Source organism: Leptonotus elevatus, chromosome 8 (genome assembly GCF_054856555.1).
Source record: "Leptonotus elevatus isolate MCC_2025b chromosome 8, RoL_Lele_1.0, whole genome shotgun sequence".
In the NCBI taxonomy this organism is placed as follows: Eukaryota; Metazoa; Chordata; class Actinopteri; order Syngnathiformes; family Syngnathidae; genus Leptonotus; species Leptonotus elevatus.
This window is the reverse complement of record NC_141246.1, coordinates 26,764,365-26,782,037: the sequence shown is the minus strand read 5'-3', so window position 1 is coordinate 26,782,037 and position 17,673 is coordinate 26,764,365. Positions and strand designations below refer to the sequence as shown.

The window sequence follows — 17,673 nt, the reverse complement described above, 5'->3', positions numbered from 1 at the left end:
CGGTTTCCTCCCACATTCCAAAGACATGCATGGCAGGTTAATTGAACACTCCAAATTGTCCAAAGGTGTGTTCGTGGGTGTGGATGGTTGTTAATTTCTATGTGCCCTGCGATTGGCTGGCAATCAGTGTACCCCGCCTACTGCCCGCAGCCAGCTGGGATAGGCTCCAGCGCCCCCCGCGGCCCTTGTGAGGATAAGCGGTTAAGAAAATGGATGGATATATATATATAGTATTTTTGTGTGCTGTTATTTGCTAGTGTTGTTTTTATCTAGCCCCCCTAGTTTGATAGTTATTTAGTTTTATTTTTGTGTATGAATATTATGTTGTGGTGTCAAATTGATTATTTGACCTAAGGGGGAAATGTGTACATCTTGCATGTTTGGCCGAAGAAGGCCATATTCATGACACTGGTGATCTCTCTGATTATAGTTACAGGAATCTATTTCGAAACATCCTTAAACTAAGATGAATGAGTAGGAAAAAGAGCTGTGAAGCCAACAGGGGCCCGAGAGTTGAACTACACGCTGGGGGAAAGTACGGCATACCAATTTGACTTGTGTAAGGTGATAGATTGCGAGAGCTGGGGTGACTCGGCAGGGAACCATAAGTACTGCACGGATCATCCACTTGAAACCAGAATACTGGGAACCGACGAAGGACAGGAATTGGCAGTGGAAGGGCAAGATTAAACTGGAAAGAGGTAGTATGTACCCAGTGGCCCATTGGGAACGACACCCCATTTTATTAACCTTGTACAACATAAATAAGCCCCCGCTGAGAGAATGAAACAAACCAGTGCCGACTTTTACGGTCTTATCATTGGGGATAGATGCCTCAGAGGCTGACCCCCGAGGACAGATTAGTATTAATTGGCTACAACCGGTAAAATAATCATCTAATCTGATAATGAAACAATTTAAGGATCTAGTAGTAGCAGAAAATACGGATCCTGTGGTTTTTAGAACCTCCGATGTGACGGGATATAACCTAAATAATGACTCAGTTCAGGAGGTGGTATACCGACATACGCTACAGGTGGCTAAGGGGCGTGTGGCAGGGATTAATACAGGAAATTTTGGGTAAAAATAAATTATTGTAGAAGGTTAGGATGCAGTTCAAATCTTTCAAAACATTGTCTTCTCTTTGCTACTATGAATAACCTCAATTAGATTGTTAACCCTGTGATTCAGGAAAATTTTACTTTTGCTACTTAGTTCGAGTCGACCTGTGCCTACCAGCTGATGACTAAAGACAATCCAGAGGGTGAGTGCCAGCGCTGGGACCACGTATATCCTCTAACTAAGGTAAAAGGCGCGCCCCGTGTCCGTACCTTGTATCTCCCAAAATAAGAGTAAGGTAACTTATAACAACAAACTACTTTGATCAATTGGAGAACTGGATCCACGGTTCTGTAATTTTACACTTTCAATTGACTATAATAAAGCAGCTAGATTGAGGAAGGCAAGGTATAATTTGTACTTGATGTGTAGGGACGGTCTGTTGTGGGACTTCCTGCCTATTGGGTGGACAGGCACCTGTGCATTGATTTCTATGATAACCCCTACAGCGATTAAACCTCTCTGAGCAGGAAATCTACCACATGGCGGATTTCACCTAGGAACGTGACTGGTTGGGTAGCTTGACCCGCTCCTGCCGTGCGATCAGTGGCTTCAATGTGGGTAGAGGCACTTGGGAAGCAGGAGAAGACATCAACCCACTCATCTTATGCATAGCAACGACACGTCAATGGACCAACCAGATGAAGACAACTTCACACTTTCATTTTTAAAGACTGTATAAAACTGGGTCTAGAAAAGATAGTTTTACCACTTCATCTCTGCTAAGGCTAAGATCGAGGTAGCAGTTTGTTGACCCAGAGCTCTGTATGTGTAGACTCATCTGTCAGGAATAAAGTGGTTGGCTTCTAAAAGGTTGTTGTTATTATAGTCCCTTTACAAAAACGAACACGCTTGGAACAAAAAAATTAATAGATGATTTAAAGTTCCTTTATTAGTCCAGTAGAGGGCCTCATTGTTACACTTGTTGAACAGACATCTGTTTACTCTTTGTCATTTGATTTTGATTCTATTTTATTTGTCTCAAACAAGCACAGCAATAAAAACATAACAAAGGAAAGAGAAAAAGCACAATATGATAAGATGCAAGTTTGAGAAGGGGCAGAAAGAAGCAAAACTTATCAAGTTAGCCCCCTTTTCATAATTTAAAGTCAGAATCCATAATGACATACATACACAAGTATTTCAATACATTTTAGAAGACTAAAAGAAGTTTAAGGACAAACCTTGTTAAGGACAATAGTCAAATCCTCAACAAAGCTTTTAGAGCTCCATTCTTCATACTATCCGTCTTTCTGCACAAAGCTAAGAACGTGTTGTGAGGGCAGAATATTAACCTTAACCACAAAGCAGTGACAACGACAAAAATGTAGTTAAACAGTCAAAATGATTAGTTCATTTACATTTATTTATTTTTTGAAGTTACAAAAAGTTAATGTTTGTAACAAGGACAAAATGTAGATATTAAAATAAAAACATATTTTGGTTATGCAAAAAAATAAAATAATAATAATAATTGAAAATCAAATCAAAAATAGGGAACTGAAAATCGAAATTCCAAACGAATCGTTACATCCATACCGCTGATGCAAGAAGGTTCTCTAGTTTTTATAAAGTGGAAGAGGGCGACAACCTAAAATTCCAATGACATGGTCATAAAGACTTTGCTAGAGCTATACAATTCAATGCAATGGTAGATTGTTGTCAGTTTTTGCACATTTTCCTCAATTCTCTTCAAACATAATAATGTAGAATGTATTTAAAAATAAATCCCTAAATTCGCTTTATGCGGTCTTGAATATGAAAAGGACAGATTACAGTTTAAGCAAATTACAAGACAAAGAGTTTTCGGTGCCATCTATTGTATAGCTCTTCATTTACTTAGACCAGGGGTCACCAAGCTTTTTGAAACTGAGAGCTACTTCTTGGGTACTGATGTGAAGGGCTACTGTTTTGATATACACTTCTGAAATAACAAATTTTCTCAAAATACCTTTAATAATGTTATGTGAAGGGCAGTCAAAGGCAAAGTGTTAACTATGAAGATTAGATTATGTAAAGCATTAAAAAATAATTATCACAGTTAACTTTGATTTACTTTGTGTGGCAGCTGACCTCTGCTCATGTCGTAGCCAAATTTAGAGGAGAGTCACTCGTGCAAAGAAGGACTTTTAGATAGTTTTACTTTAAAAAGTTGCTTGACGGGTCATTGGAGAAGAAATATATATATTTGCGCCCTTTGCAAAGACAAATTCAAATACCATATAAACTGGCATATCATCTCATGGGCAGATAGCTAAACCGGTTAGCGAGACATTTGAGAATTGTTTCTGTGAGAAGAATATAAGAAATATGCCTGTAAAGCTTTGTTGAATAATTAAATTTTATTAATTTATTAATTGTATTCAAGTATCAAAGAAAGCTATTAAAATACACTGTGAATCTAAACATACAACATCTGTTTGATGATTTTACATGAATTCCAAGATTTTACTCAAGGTAATATTTGTTCCAAGCTTCATAGAAAATAGAAGTAGAAATACAACTAGAAAAAAGTGATTAATCACAATTAATTACAGACAATTTTGCTAATACAGTGGTTCCTCACTACTTCGCGGTTCACTTATTGTGAATTCCCTCTATCGCGGATTTTTATTTGGGTCCATTTATGCTGCTATTTTTGTCCTTTCTTGTCCTCACTACTTCGCGGTTCACTTATTGTGAATTCCCTCTATCGCGGATTTTTATTTGGGTCCATTTATGCTGCTATTTTTGTCCTTTCTTGTAATATTTAAGTAAATAAAAACTGCTTTTTTTCATTCAACGCAATCTATTACATTTTTAAACAAAATATAGAATATTTGGTAAATTAAGAAACCTACCATAAGTTTAAAAGAAAGTGTTGACGTTTTTCTTTTATATTCTTTTTAGCAAGTCAGTAAGTGGGTTTCCATCCACCTATTTTTATTCAAATTTTCAAGAATTGCGAAAAAGAAACTGAATGGAAACGCCAGAAATTCGAAAAAAGGCCCAAAATTTGCAAAAAAGTTTTTACGCTTGGTTTTTGAAGCTTAGCGAAAAAACAAAAATGCGCATTTTGGCGATGATAAACAGGTTTTGCGAATAAGCGACTACAAGACCAGATATGAGTCGCACGTTTTGACCGATACTACGTCACACGCACGTTTGTAGTCACAATAAATGGCGGATGATAAAGTAAGATATGTTTGGGGGGACAAAGAAACACAATTATTTTTATAATTAAAGAAAAAAAACATTTATGCAATTTTAGATGGCTTTATTAACATCAGCTCTCAATGTAACGACACACTTCACTTACATGTGGCAGGGAAGCCAACAAGACAAACTACTTCCGTTCCATTCCCACCTGGAACTCCCCATTGTCCCAAAGTTCCGTCACTACAACGTCATCTCGCGACGCATATTCGCAAAAGAAGAGAGGATGGAAACGGGCATAAGTCGCATGTCCGTTATGCGCATTTTCACAAAATTTCGAAACGTTTGGATGGAAACCTGACTAGTGTCCCATCACTGTTGAGATAATTTTAGAACAGACATGTGTGTGTCTCATAGAAAAACAAGTTAATTGAAGGCAATCAACTTCAACGAGGCTCATTTACGCAACTCAGCAAGAAGAGCTCAATTAGGTGACAGACAGTTTAGCAGTTATTGAAAAAATAATAATAATAAACAACCTCTACTTAGCGGAAATTCACCTATCCCGGGTGGGCGTGGAACGTAATAACCGCGAAAAGGGAGGGAACACTATCATTTCGTTTGAAAGATTTATTTGCTTGACAGCACTAAATGTGTTATTATTCATATTTGATTAAATTAAAGTTAAAATTTAATTACATTCATATTTGTGAAGACACTGATCATGTTCATGTCTTCCAGTGTTCACATTTTCAAATAATCACTTCCAAGGCATTCCTATAAAATCATAATGTCCCATCATTGGTGAGCTATTTTTAGAACATGCACACGGGCTACTCATTTGATACCTTGGTGACCCCTTGGTGAAGGATTAGCGAGTCAAAAGAATGTATAGCCAGTGTTTATTTTATAAAACTGTAGACAAATGAACCTAGGATGACAGTCAGTAACACACAGCAGCAGAAGATCATCATTTGTTTCTTCAGAACATGCAAGAGAAGGACATAAACAAAAAAAAAGTTAGGTCAGTTTAAAACAAAGAAATGTGCATAACAAGTGTTTGTTACTACTACAAAGATTTAAGTACAGTGATACCTTGACTTAGGAGTTTAATTTTTTTATATCGCGGTCATGCTTGTAACTCAAAATGTTTGCAACTCAAATCAACTTTCCACAGTGAAATGAATAGAAACGCCATTAATCTGCTACAGCCTCTGGGCCCGTGGTTCCCTCTCCCGCGTTCTAAATTAGCTATTTAATATACTTTCAGGGTGGCATTATGATAATAGTGGTAGAAAATATGAAATTTCAATAAAAACGTCAATAATGCAAGCCAAAATGTCAAAGGGAATTAGTCAAACTGGTGTTCACACCACTATGCAGGCAGACTTCAAAGTAAAATCCGCCAAGGCTGTTGCATAGCCTGGTGGGCCTGCCGTGCCCCGTTCTGCTGCGTTGGGCATGGGGCGCGGGTCATGTTGGGGGGGGATAAAACTAACACATACATACACACCTAGAGAGTGGTTAAGCTCTCCTGTAGGCCTCCAACCTGAACCACAGCTCCAGCAGCAGGGAGGGCCGTCTGTCTTTCTTTGTCAGGGATTATGAATACATTACAAAAGTGCACGCCTATGTGTGGGTCTGACAAAGATAAAAAATGAAAAAATCTTTTAAGATTTGCAAAATCCTTACGTGTGTACCAAGTTTAAGGAGGCGTTTAAAGAGGTGTGAATGCAGGGAATTGAAATTTGAATGGTTACTGCGACCTGTGGGCCAAAAAATAGAATTATATTAAATAAGACAGAACCTGAAACGTGAATTGAAAAATATTGAAAAATGTTAAATGTCTTAGAAAATATGGAATATTGATGACGATTTTTTTTTTGTTGCTAAATGACATTGAATATAATGAATGTTAAAGGGGTACTCAACACTAAATCAACTTCTTTTCCCCACCACTGATAAACTGTATAAACGGGTGTTTACTAACGCTGTCTACATGTCCCGGTCATTACGCCATACACCAGGGCTCTGTGACATGCAACAAGCTTCAATTCTGAATTACTACTACTGTTTCTTGGCGACTTTTTTTTTGTCAAAAGCGACTGGCGATTAAAATCGAGTGACTTTTTCTGGTAGACAAAGCATTTACGTCATGAAGTTATTTTGAGAAGTGATGGCCTATTTCAAAGGCAAAATGAAAAACAGAAACTAACAGAAGAAAGTTAATTTGTAGTTCTAAACATCAGGGATGCTCCGATCGATCGGCCACCGATCATGATAGGTCGATATTCTTGAAAATGTACTTGATCGGAATATTTGATCAAAGCCTTTAATTCCTGATTCAAAATTCGATCACCCGAAGCTTATGCTTCAGCCTGCCTGTCGTGAGAGACCAGACTCAGGGCAGTAGCGGCAACTGTTCTGTCCCCCTCCCTACTCGCTTCACACAGCAGGCCCGCACGTACGCGGCAACACAGAGATAAACATGTCGTCGGCTCAAGAGCGATGAATTCACATTACCGCGGAGTGGTTTCTGTACGGCATCCGTACGGACTGCAATTCACACCAAGTGTGTTGCGTGAGCTGTACGTGTCCGGAAATCTGCACTCGCAAGACCACAAGATTCCCGGGGTTTACGCTGGACAGTTAAGTTCACGCAATAACAACCATGTATAAAGAACGCTACTGGTAAACAATCGTTACATCGATAGGCTTTTTGGACATTATTTCTGGGACTTCTACCCTGGCTCTACTACCATGGGTAAGCACGTTTTGTGTTTAAATAGTGTTATTTTGTCTTTTTTTATTTATTTTGAGCTCGTTTTTTGTCTTTTAAATGTCCGACTCATGTCACGCTATGTAGTTAGCTAGCTTCCCTCCCAAAAAACCAAGTTTGCAAACGGTTTTATTTTTAAATATACCAGCTCTACCTTTATTTACCTTTACCTTTCTATTCCTTGCGGCGTCTGTACGGATGCCGTTCCGCATCCGTTCCGCATTCAGTTAATTGGGCGAGTTTGCCATCTTTAATAACATGAAGAGGTACCTCACGCAGGGAACAGGGAACATTGTGTTACTAAAAGTTTTTCAGTTATTTTTGACTGAATAGTTTTTCGGTTATTTTTTTTAGTGCATGGTGCCAGCAAGGGTTTTGTAGTAATTCTCTTAAATAAGTAAATATTATTTTTGTCTAAAATTAGGGTGATTATATGGTTGTTGTTTTTTCCAGATAATATAGTCGACGGCATTCACTCACCATAAACAAATTGGAAAAAATTACGGATAAACAATGTGATCAGAATCGGTATCGACTGATCTTACTTACAGACACTGGTGGAGCCAGAGGGGAGGCCGGGCTAAAATAGCGCAAAAATGATTGACATATCATGGCACCGGCGCAGTGGCACCACACGTCTTGCAATGCAGCCTGCCCGCATTTTTATCAATCAGACGCCTAATAATTGTTATGCCCCTCCTGCACAGTAGCTGGCGCTATTTACCACAAAATGTTGAAATCCACCTCACTAAGAGTCTGGAGAAAGAGAATATCCTGAGTCCAATCAAGATGACATGTTTTTGTCAATGTCATGTTGGTTTTCCCGTGAGACGTGAGTGACTTTTACAGTATGTTCAGATATATTGTTTTGGATGGACGTCAATAAATTAACGTTGTTTTGCACAAACTAAATGATATATGAATACATGAGCTGAATGACGAACAGAGACGTGAATCAGGATACAGAACTATGGAGCGGCCTTCCAAATTAAAAGCATAGATATCAAAATAAGATATTTAAACATCACACACAAAATAGTTTGCAGAATACTTAACACTTAGTATATATATTACCTTATGTTTAATGCCCTTTATTTTATTTTATTTATTTTGTTCTTTTGTCTTTTAATTTCATTATGTTGTTTAAATGCTGCATGGCTGTGTGTATGGAGATGTTTGACTTGTCAAATGCCTAGATTGTTTGTAATTGTATATTTGTTCAATAAAAAAACTTTTTAAAAAAACTTTGTATATATATGCCCTAACATTTTAGTCTAGAATTGGGGGATTTATTAATAACATTGTGTGGCTGTAAATAAAGTAGCAGTATGAGGATTTTTTTTTTCATAGGGTGTGTGGAAAACGAAATAAGGGGACAACATGTGACTTGTTCCTTAAACGAATTAAACTAAACAAGTGTATGCGTTAAAATTTCATTCATGTTAAACACTGATGTTTATTATTTCATAGCCTTTGAATGTTTTTGTACATTGTTAATAATTAGTACATTATGTGCAAAAATCTCCTGCATGCTTAATATCAGTGACGTGCAATGAGCTCTAGGTTTGGGTAGGCAGGCAGTCGCTAATTGAGACGCACACACCAATTACAAATTTGTGTGTCGGCAGGCGAGTGTACAACGTATCCTAGGGTGACCATATTTTCATTTCCAAAAAAAGAAGACACTCAGCCCGACCTCGAGATACTTGATACTCAGATACAAGATGCCATACATTCAAACTATTTAAACATATGCCTCCTCTGTATGGGTAGAAAATGAAACAAAAAAACATTACTCTCTTTTGAAGTCTTAAATTTTTTTGCTCTGCAATCTTTTCTTATTTATTTACTCCGAACAGGGTTCGTACCCATCGCCTCCGGTGCAGCAGCTCAACATTTGCCATTCAGGTAAAGTTCTGGGCCACTGTCACAGCCAGTGCGCAGTCTGCCAGCCACAATAAACATTGCAGTGCACTCTGTCTCCCATTTGACGCACAACGAAAAACAGACCATTTCGAATCCGACCGGACGCCCTGAAATAATGTAATAAAGTGAATATGTCCCTCCCTCATTCCTCACAAAATCAAGCTAGCAATAGCAATGCCAAACACTATGTAAAGTAAAACAGCCAGTTAATCGAAGCACATCCAAAAGCCAATCTTTCCTTTTGCACCATTCTTTGTGAAAAGTACGAATAATTCTTTGACTTTGCTGAAGATCCGGCAGCTAAAGCATTGGTCTCCCAAACATCTGCTTTTGAAGGATGGGAATCCTTCAAAAGCAGATGTTTTTCCTCAAAAGAAAGGCGTGAAAATTGATTTAAATTCTCCAGAGTGGTGTAATTTTACTGTGCTATGCAAGTGTGTTTTGAATTTACAAATGCACTGTCCGAACGTACGTTCGCATAGGAATAATACGGCGACGTAAAAAGGCTGCAGAATGATCTGCCTATTTGCGTGAAGAACTGTTCTACTGGGAAACTGACTATGCATGCGCGAACCAACATCACTACGCGGCCAGGGCTGGAAAAAGCACAGCAGCGGTGTGCCTTCAGGAGGATAATTTTTGCAGCATTTTTGCCTGCACGCCAGACGAAATAATGAGTCATTTTTTTAATTGAGGTATGAAAATCACCAAATGTTGTCACTTTTAAACCTATACGTAGTGTATGCCTTCTAAAATGAAATAAATAATTAAAATAAATAGAAAAAGCCAAACGAGCAGAGTAATTTTTCAAGATTATATGAAAGAGTTACAGCTGATCGATATTTACCGTCACTTTAATCCCACTTGTGAAGCATACTCTTGTCACTCCAAAACGTTCAGGACATATTCTCGCTTAGATTACTTTCTGATCTCGACAAGCCTGATTCCCAATATGGTGGATTGTTCTTACGATAATATTACAATTTCAGACCATGCCTCATGTAATATAAAATATGTTTATAAGGATTTATTGGTGGACCCTCCTAGATGGTGTCTACACCAAAGATGTCTCAAGGGTGAAGTTTTTGTAGGCTATGTAGGGGAATTTTTTTTATGAATACTTCAGTACAAATACAACACAACTTCAGTATAAATACAACACAACACAAACTACCGCTTGTATTAAGTCTCTAAGGCCTATAATAGGGGTCATACAATTTCTTATACATCTTCAAATTCAAAGAAGCAACGCAGGAAAAGACAACAATTAGAAGAAAAAAATAAAAAGCTGCAGGGGCAGTTATTCTCAGAACCCAACCACATCCGATAAGGTATCAAAAATATGCATCCAATATTCGTTTAAGGACAGGCAAAGTCATAGTGTGTGAATTAAGTTAGCAGGGGACCATTGGCATCCATCACAGGTTGGGGTTACGTTGTCATAAATCTTAGCCAAACGGGCCTTAGTGTAATTGATACAGTGTACAATATTACATTGAATAAGACTGTCTTGCACAGATAGAGGATTGATGTACCCGTCTTAAAATCCTCAGCAATTGTCAGGCCCAGGTCCTCCTCCTAGAGTGACTTAATTAGGCTCAGTGACTCTAAACACAAACAAAAAATCATATTATAGATACGTAAAATAGAGCCTTTAAACGTAGGAATCGGTATAAAAAAACCCATCCAAAGCCGTGTCAGGGGGTAAATAAGGAAAACTAGGAAAAGTATTGCGAATAAAACTGCGGACTTATAAGTGTCTAAAAAAAATGATGCTTTGGGAGTGAAAATGTGTCTGAAAGTTGCTGAAAAGAAGCAAAAATATTAATAATGTACAAATCTCTGAAAGTACTAATACCAAAGCGTGTCCGCTCTAGGTAAGTATTATCTAAAAGGGAGGGAGGAAAAACATGGTTAGCTGCCACTGGAGCATGGATGGAAGTAGTCTGTAAGCCAAAGTAGCGCTTAAACTGAACCCAAATTCTAAGCATAGCCCTGACAACCATATTCTTAGTATAGAGTGCCGTAGAGGAATAGATAAGAGAGTGCACTAAAGCTTTCAAGGTCACCTCCATTGCCAACCATGCCGGAAGAAAATCAACATCCTCATATTGAAGCCAATATTTAAGAACCCTAATGTTGGAGGCCCAGTAATAGAACCTAAAGTTTGGTAGAGCCAGCCCCCCAAGTGGTTTTGGCCTTTGGAAATATTATTTGCGCATTCTAGGAACCTTCTTGTTCCATATGAAAGATGAAATCAAACTATCTAATTTACAAAACAATGACTGAGGAAGAAAGAGTGGTATGTACTAAACAGATAGGAGAACCTCGGGAGTATATTCATCTTAACCGCATTGACACAAGCAGCCAAAGATAAATTAAGCAGAGACCACCAATCAAAGTCGTCTTGTATTCGAGTCAACAGGGGAGCAAAATTAGCTTCATAAAGGTCCCCAAATTTAAGTGTAACAAGAATTCCAAGATAAACAAAACTGTGTAAGGCAACTTTAAAGGGAAATCTTTGTAGAGGAAAAGTCTTAGCAGCAGCATTAATAGGAAATATCTCACTTTTGCTTAAATTTAAATTATACCCAGATATTTTGCCAAATTAATTTAATGTGGCGAAGGCAGCGTTAATTGAAGTAGACAAGTTAGAGACATATAAAAGAAGGTCATCTGCATAAAGAGAGACTTTCAACTGAATACCATATCTGAATATTCCTGTGATAAGGGGGTTGGGCCGAAGGTGTGTTTAAAGCAATGGCAAACAACAATAATGGACTCAAGGGACAACCTTGTCTCGTAGTTCGATGGAGATGGAAATATTTAGATTGAACATTGTTTGTCTTAACTGAGGCTTGCGGAGCAGAATAAAGCAATTTAATTCATGTGACAAAATTGTCTTTAAAACAAAATCTTCCCAGGACATAAAAGAGGTAATTACTCCCCACATCCAGTGCTATCACTGCTTAATGGGTGTTAGAAGAGGAAACATTATAAAGCACGTTGAATAAACGCCTCAGATTGGAGAAAGAATGCCTGTTCCGAATAAATTCTGTTTGGTCCAAAGATTAGACCCAGATCCAAGATTCCAAGCGTAACGCCAGTAATTTAGACAGCAATTTAAAGTCAACATTCAATAAACTAATTGGACGATATGAAGTGCACACCAATGGGTCCTTGCCTTTTTTTAACAAAAGAGAAATTGATGCTTGATTGAGAGTCTGAGGAAGGTGGTCAGATGCAAATGATTCGCTAAACATATCCACTAATAAGGGGGCAGGTTTAGACCAGAACTTTTTGTCGAACTCACAGCCAAAACCATCTGGCCCTGGACTCCTTCCAGATTGAAGCGATGACACTGCAGTATCAAGTTCAACAATAGTTATAGGCGCCTCCAGCAAAAGAATGTCTAAATTTTCAAAAAAAACTTGTCTAAATCAGGATTGCCTAGTTGATCAGATGAATAGAGAGACACATAAAATTCCTTAAACACATCATTAATTTCGCTGGATTCTGTGGTAGTAATCCTGGAATTTGTTTGGATTTGGGGAATCTGATGAGATGTTCAAGTCTGACGTAATTGATGTGCTAATAATTTACTGGCTTTATCCCCATGCTCAAAGAATTGAGACCTGGTTTGGAGGAGGAGTTCAGTGGTACGGTGTTTCATCAAAGCATCAAATTCGGCTTGGAGACAGAGGCATTCTTTATAGATATATGATGATGGTGACTCCGAGCTTGACGCCGAAGTTGGAAGCGTTGACGCGGCGGCTATGATCACGTCGTAAAGCCTCACCGGCTAGCGATGCTAACGGCGGAAAACGAGCACTTCTGCACAAGCGGACGTTTAATCGGACGATGAAGAGTAGTCGAAAAGCATCGACTAATACTAAAGAGCACATTGATGTCGACGATGATGATGATGGTGACTCCCGAGGTTGACGCCGAAGTTGGAAGCGTTGACGCGGCGGCTATGATCACGTCATAAAGCCTCACCGGCGAGCGATGCTAACGCCGGAAAACGCGGAGCACAACCAAGCACAGGCAGACGTTCAATCGGACAATGAAGAGTACCCCGAGTCCAATGCATATTCATCGGTGGAGCGGGTACAGTCTAATCACGGAGAAGACACTGGTTCTGGACTACGATGCCACCATGAATGGAGTGGATAAAATGGATCAGAACATCTACCACCCGGTATAGGAACTGAAGGACATGAGGAAGCCAGACGTAACACCACCGTAACGTAACCGTATCATGATCCTGATAGTAGACTTGATGGCAACATGGCCAAACACACACTGCAGTATATACTTGCTATTCCCCGGAAAAAACGGCCGGCAAGAAAGTATAGCGTCTGCACGCGAAGGGGCAATCGCAGTGAAACTAATCTGTTGTGCAAATCCTGTTGCGTCTCCTTGCACGCAGGGGAGTGTTACACAAAAAGAAAAACTGTAGTTGAAACATCCACATAATTGTAAATAGTACCACAGTTGCACACATTTGTAAATAGTTTGCCAAATTATTGTGTTAAATTGTTACACTGTTGAATGTAAATAAACGTATTTTGCTATCAAAAAACACTTTTTCATTGTCGGTGGTAATGTTTTACATAAGTAAAGCACTGTTTAGATGTATGTGGCCTCATTCATGGAAAAAGAAGGTGTCAAATTCACGAGAGTGCATGAAATAATATCGTTTCACAAAAAGCTTGATTTCTCCGTATTTTGGTCCAAAACAAGAGCATTTGGATGAAACTAACCATTTTCTATTGTTGATTACTGAAGAACGGAATAAGGTAGAAACAATCTTTTTTTTCTGATGAAAGATGAGAGTTCAATCTTTCATTGGGTAATATGTGTGTGTTCCATAGTCCAAACACAAAATTTTCTGTGGACCTTAAATGATCAGTCAAAATGTTTAGATCGGCTGGCACCCACAGCATCCCTTTTCTGAAAACGTCTGCGAGTCAAAGAGTTAGGACACCATGTTTTGTTTTGTTTTTATAATTATATAATTTTACCCCTCTTATGAAAAACGTGCATTACAGCCTAATAAAACAATAACAAGTAAAGAAAGAAGAAGAAGAGAAAAAATATTTTACAATGGTACGGCACTTGCAGTGATAACAATCTTGGTCTGAGGTGTTTGTCTAGGCAAATTGCTGCAGGCCAAAAAAAACAAAACAAAAAGCAATTTTGAAAAAAGTAAACAAGATGAGCATCAAGTAGACTCACTTCTCATTTGTGGAACAATAATGAGGCATTCAAACTAAAGTGAATGGGAATAGTAGTCCTTAACATTGGCAACAAACCTTGGTAACCATGCAGAATCAGGAGTAACTGTTACGATCACGGAGTGGAGGACCCACATGCAGGAAGGTAGGAGAGCCACGGCAGGGATGCTGATAACTTAGTTTTAATCAAAAACAAGGAAACACAAGATCACGCCCGAGGGGTGTGGGATACAGAGTAGCGTCACGGAGTAATAACCCGACACTCCTTGCTGTTTCTGTCAGGCTTTTTTCTTGGCCTGATGAGCTAATGGGCAGCAGGTGTGTTTGGCGGGATCCGCCCTCCAGCTGTTTCCCCAGCAACTGCAAGGGAAAACAGAAACAGCTGACCCCAATCATGACAGTGCACCCCCCCCCCCCCCCCCCCACTAACGAACGCCCCCAGGCGGACCACCTGGCAGAGAAGGGTGCGACGAATGGAAGTCACGGACAAGTGACTGGTCCAGAATCCAGGAGCGGGGGCTCCACTGGCGGTCGACCAGATACTGCATCCCCCTGCCGCGCTTTCGAGAGTCCAGTATGGCCCTAACCGTGTAGACAGGCTGCCCGCTGACGACCCGGGGAGGCGGTGGGGGCGCGGCCGGCGGGCACAATGGGCTGGCAGAGACAGGCTTGAGCAAGGACGTGTGGAAGACTGGGTGCACCTTGAGTGTGGGTGGCAGGTTGAGCCGAACTGCCACCGGGTTGATCACGGAGTCGACTTCAAATGGGCCGACAAACCGAGGCCCCAGCTTCTTGGAACTCCCCGCTAACTGCAGGTCCAGAGTGGAGAGCCATACCTTCTGTCCCGGTCGGTAGGATGGTGCTGGGATCCGGTGCCTGTCCGCGAGTCGCCTGATGCGGGCCATTGTGCGGCACAGGGCCTTCCTGGCGTCCCGCCAAACCCTGCGAGCCCGGCGGAGGTGGATATGGACCGAGGGAATGGCAACCTCGCCCTCCTGGGAGGGGGTTGATAGCCATAGGCAGCGTTGAACGGGGACAAACCTGTGGCAGAGCACACGAGGGTGTTGTGGGCGTATTCAATCCATGGAAGGTGGGACGCCCACGAGGAAGGATGCTGATGGCACACACATCGGAGCACCGCCTCCAAGTCCTGGTTAGCTCTCTCTGTCTGCCCATTTGATTGGGGGTGATAGCCCGAAGACAGGCTAGCCGTAGCTCCCAAAGACTTGGAGAAAGCCTTCCACACCCGGGACACAAACTGAGGCCCCCTATCGGAGACGAGGTCGGATGGGATCCCGTGGATCCTGAATATGTCCCTTATCAGGATATCCGCTGTTTGCACCGAGGTGGGCAATCTGGGCAGGGCGATAAAGTGCGCCATCTTGGAAAACCGGTCCACCACCGTAAGGATCACCGACTGCCCGTTGGAATGTGGTAGCCCGGTAACGAAATCCAGCGCCAAGTGCGACCAAGGACGGTGGGGAATGGGCAGGGGGCGGAGCTGACCGGCTGGCATACGGCGAGAGGGCTTATTACGAGCACACACCGTACAGGACGTGACATATTCTTTTATGTCCTTGCGTAGCCCTGGCCACCAAAACCTCTGTGCTATTAGGGACAGCGTTCGACCCACCCCAGGATAACATGCCACCTTTGACACATGCCCCCACTGCAGCACCTCTTGACGAAGGTGTGTGGGTACAAACAACTTATACCCAGGGCACGCTACCGGGGTCTGCGTGTCGCCAGTTGCTTTCACCACCTTCCGCTCTACCTCCCACTGGAGGGCTCCCAACACTCTGTTCTCCGGCACGATCGTTTCGGGTGGAGACCCCTCGGCGGCTGGACCGTGCATGCGGGACAAGGCATCCGGCTTGGTATTCCGGGTTCCTGGTCGGTAAGTGATGATATAATTAAAACGTGTCAGGAACAGGGCCCAGCGTGCTTGACGGGGATTTAGTCTCTGAGCGGACCGGAGGTACGACAAGTTCTTGTGGTCCGTGAAGATCTGGAAGGGTTCCGCCGCGCCCTCCAGCCAGTGCCGCCACTCCTGCAACGCAAAAATAATGACCAGCAGCTCACGGTTGCCCACATCGTAGTTGCGCTCCGCCTGGTTGAGCCGACGTGAGAAGGCACAGGGATGCAGCCTCTGGTCAACCGGGAACCGTTGGGACAACACCGCCCCCACTCCCGTCTCTGAAGCATCAACCTCGACCACAAATGGAAGAGCCTCGTTAGGGTGTGTCAAAACCGGTGAATGTGAAAATAATAATTTTAATTTAACAAAAGCGGCCTCAGCCTGCTGAGTCCAAATAAACGGAATCTTGGTAGACGTCAGCCTCGTCAGAGGTTCCGCTTTCATGCTATAGTCGCGGATGAACCGACGGTAGAAATTAGTGAACCCCAGGAACCTCTGCAAGTGCTTTCTTGACGTGGGTGTTGGCCACTCGACCACGTCCTGGATCTTGGCCGGGTCGGCTCTCAATTGACCCCTCTCCACAATATATCCGAGGAACTGGACCGAACTTGTGTGAAACGCACACTTTTCTGCCTTCACGTATAGCCGGTTCTCCAGCAGTCGCTCCAAAACCAGCCGAACCTGTTGCCGATGTTCTGCTAGATTTCTAGAGAAAATCAAAATGTCGTCAAGGTAAACAAAACAAAAGTGATTAAGCATGTCCCGCAAGACATCATTAATGAAACACTGAAACACTGCGGGAGCGTTTGAGAGGTCAAAAGGCATAACCAAATACTCAAAATGCCCAATGGGTGTTTTAAACGCTGTTTTCCATTCGTCGCCCTCCTTTATCCTAACCAGATGGTAGGCACTGCGAAGGTCTAATTTGGTAAACACCGCAGCAGAATGTAATGGAGCAAATGCTGACTCCATTAGCGGCAATGGGTATTTGTTTTTAATTGTTATGTTATTCAGACCACGGAAATCGATACAAGGGCGTAGAGTCTTGTCTTTTTTCTCAACGAAGAAAAATTCTGCCCCTAGTGGCGACTTGGAAGGCCGAATAAGTCTGGCAGCCAGCGACGTTGTGACATATTCATTAAGGGCTTGGAGTTCCGGCTTGGCTATTCGGTACAGGCGTGTACTAGGCAGTGGTGCGCCAGGAACCAATTCTATCGCGCAATCATAAGGTCGATGCGGAGGGAGAGATAAGGCCCGGTCTTTACTAAAAACTTCCCGTAAATTGTGATATTCTGCTGGCACATTTTCTAGGTTAATCGGTTCCATTATTGCTTTAGCTGGGCCACAGTGGTGGTTTACGGCTGACTGCAGGCAATGTGAGTGACAAAACAAGCTCCATCTCTCTAACCTAGGCATGCCCCAGTTTATGTCAGGGTTGTGCCTGGCCAGCCAAGTCAGACCCAGGACCACTGGGGCTGACCGGGAGGGCATAATGAAAAACTGTCTAGTCTCCACGTGATTTCCCGATAAACGCATGTGTAGACTCTCTGTTCTAT

General features: G+C 41.5%; 1 protein-coding gene across 1 annotated transcript in view; it reads right to left on the bottom strand.

The window, feature by feature from the left end:
- Window positions 1-1,985: 1,985 nt before the first annotated feature.
- The window catches only part of LOC147170328 (syntaxin-3-like), a 63,337-nt gene continuing 47,649 nt past the window's right edge, over window positions 1,986-17,673 (bottom strand). The window contains exon 10 of the mRNA XM_086081927.1: window positions 1,986-5,234. Coding sequence (XP_085938053.1) covers window positions 5,157-5,234 — 78 coding nt within the window. The 3' untranslated portion in view covers window positions 1,986-5,156. The remainder of the gene's footprint in view (window positions 5,235-17,673) is intronic.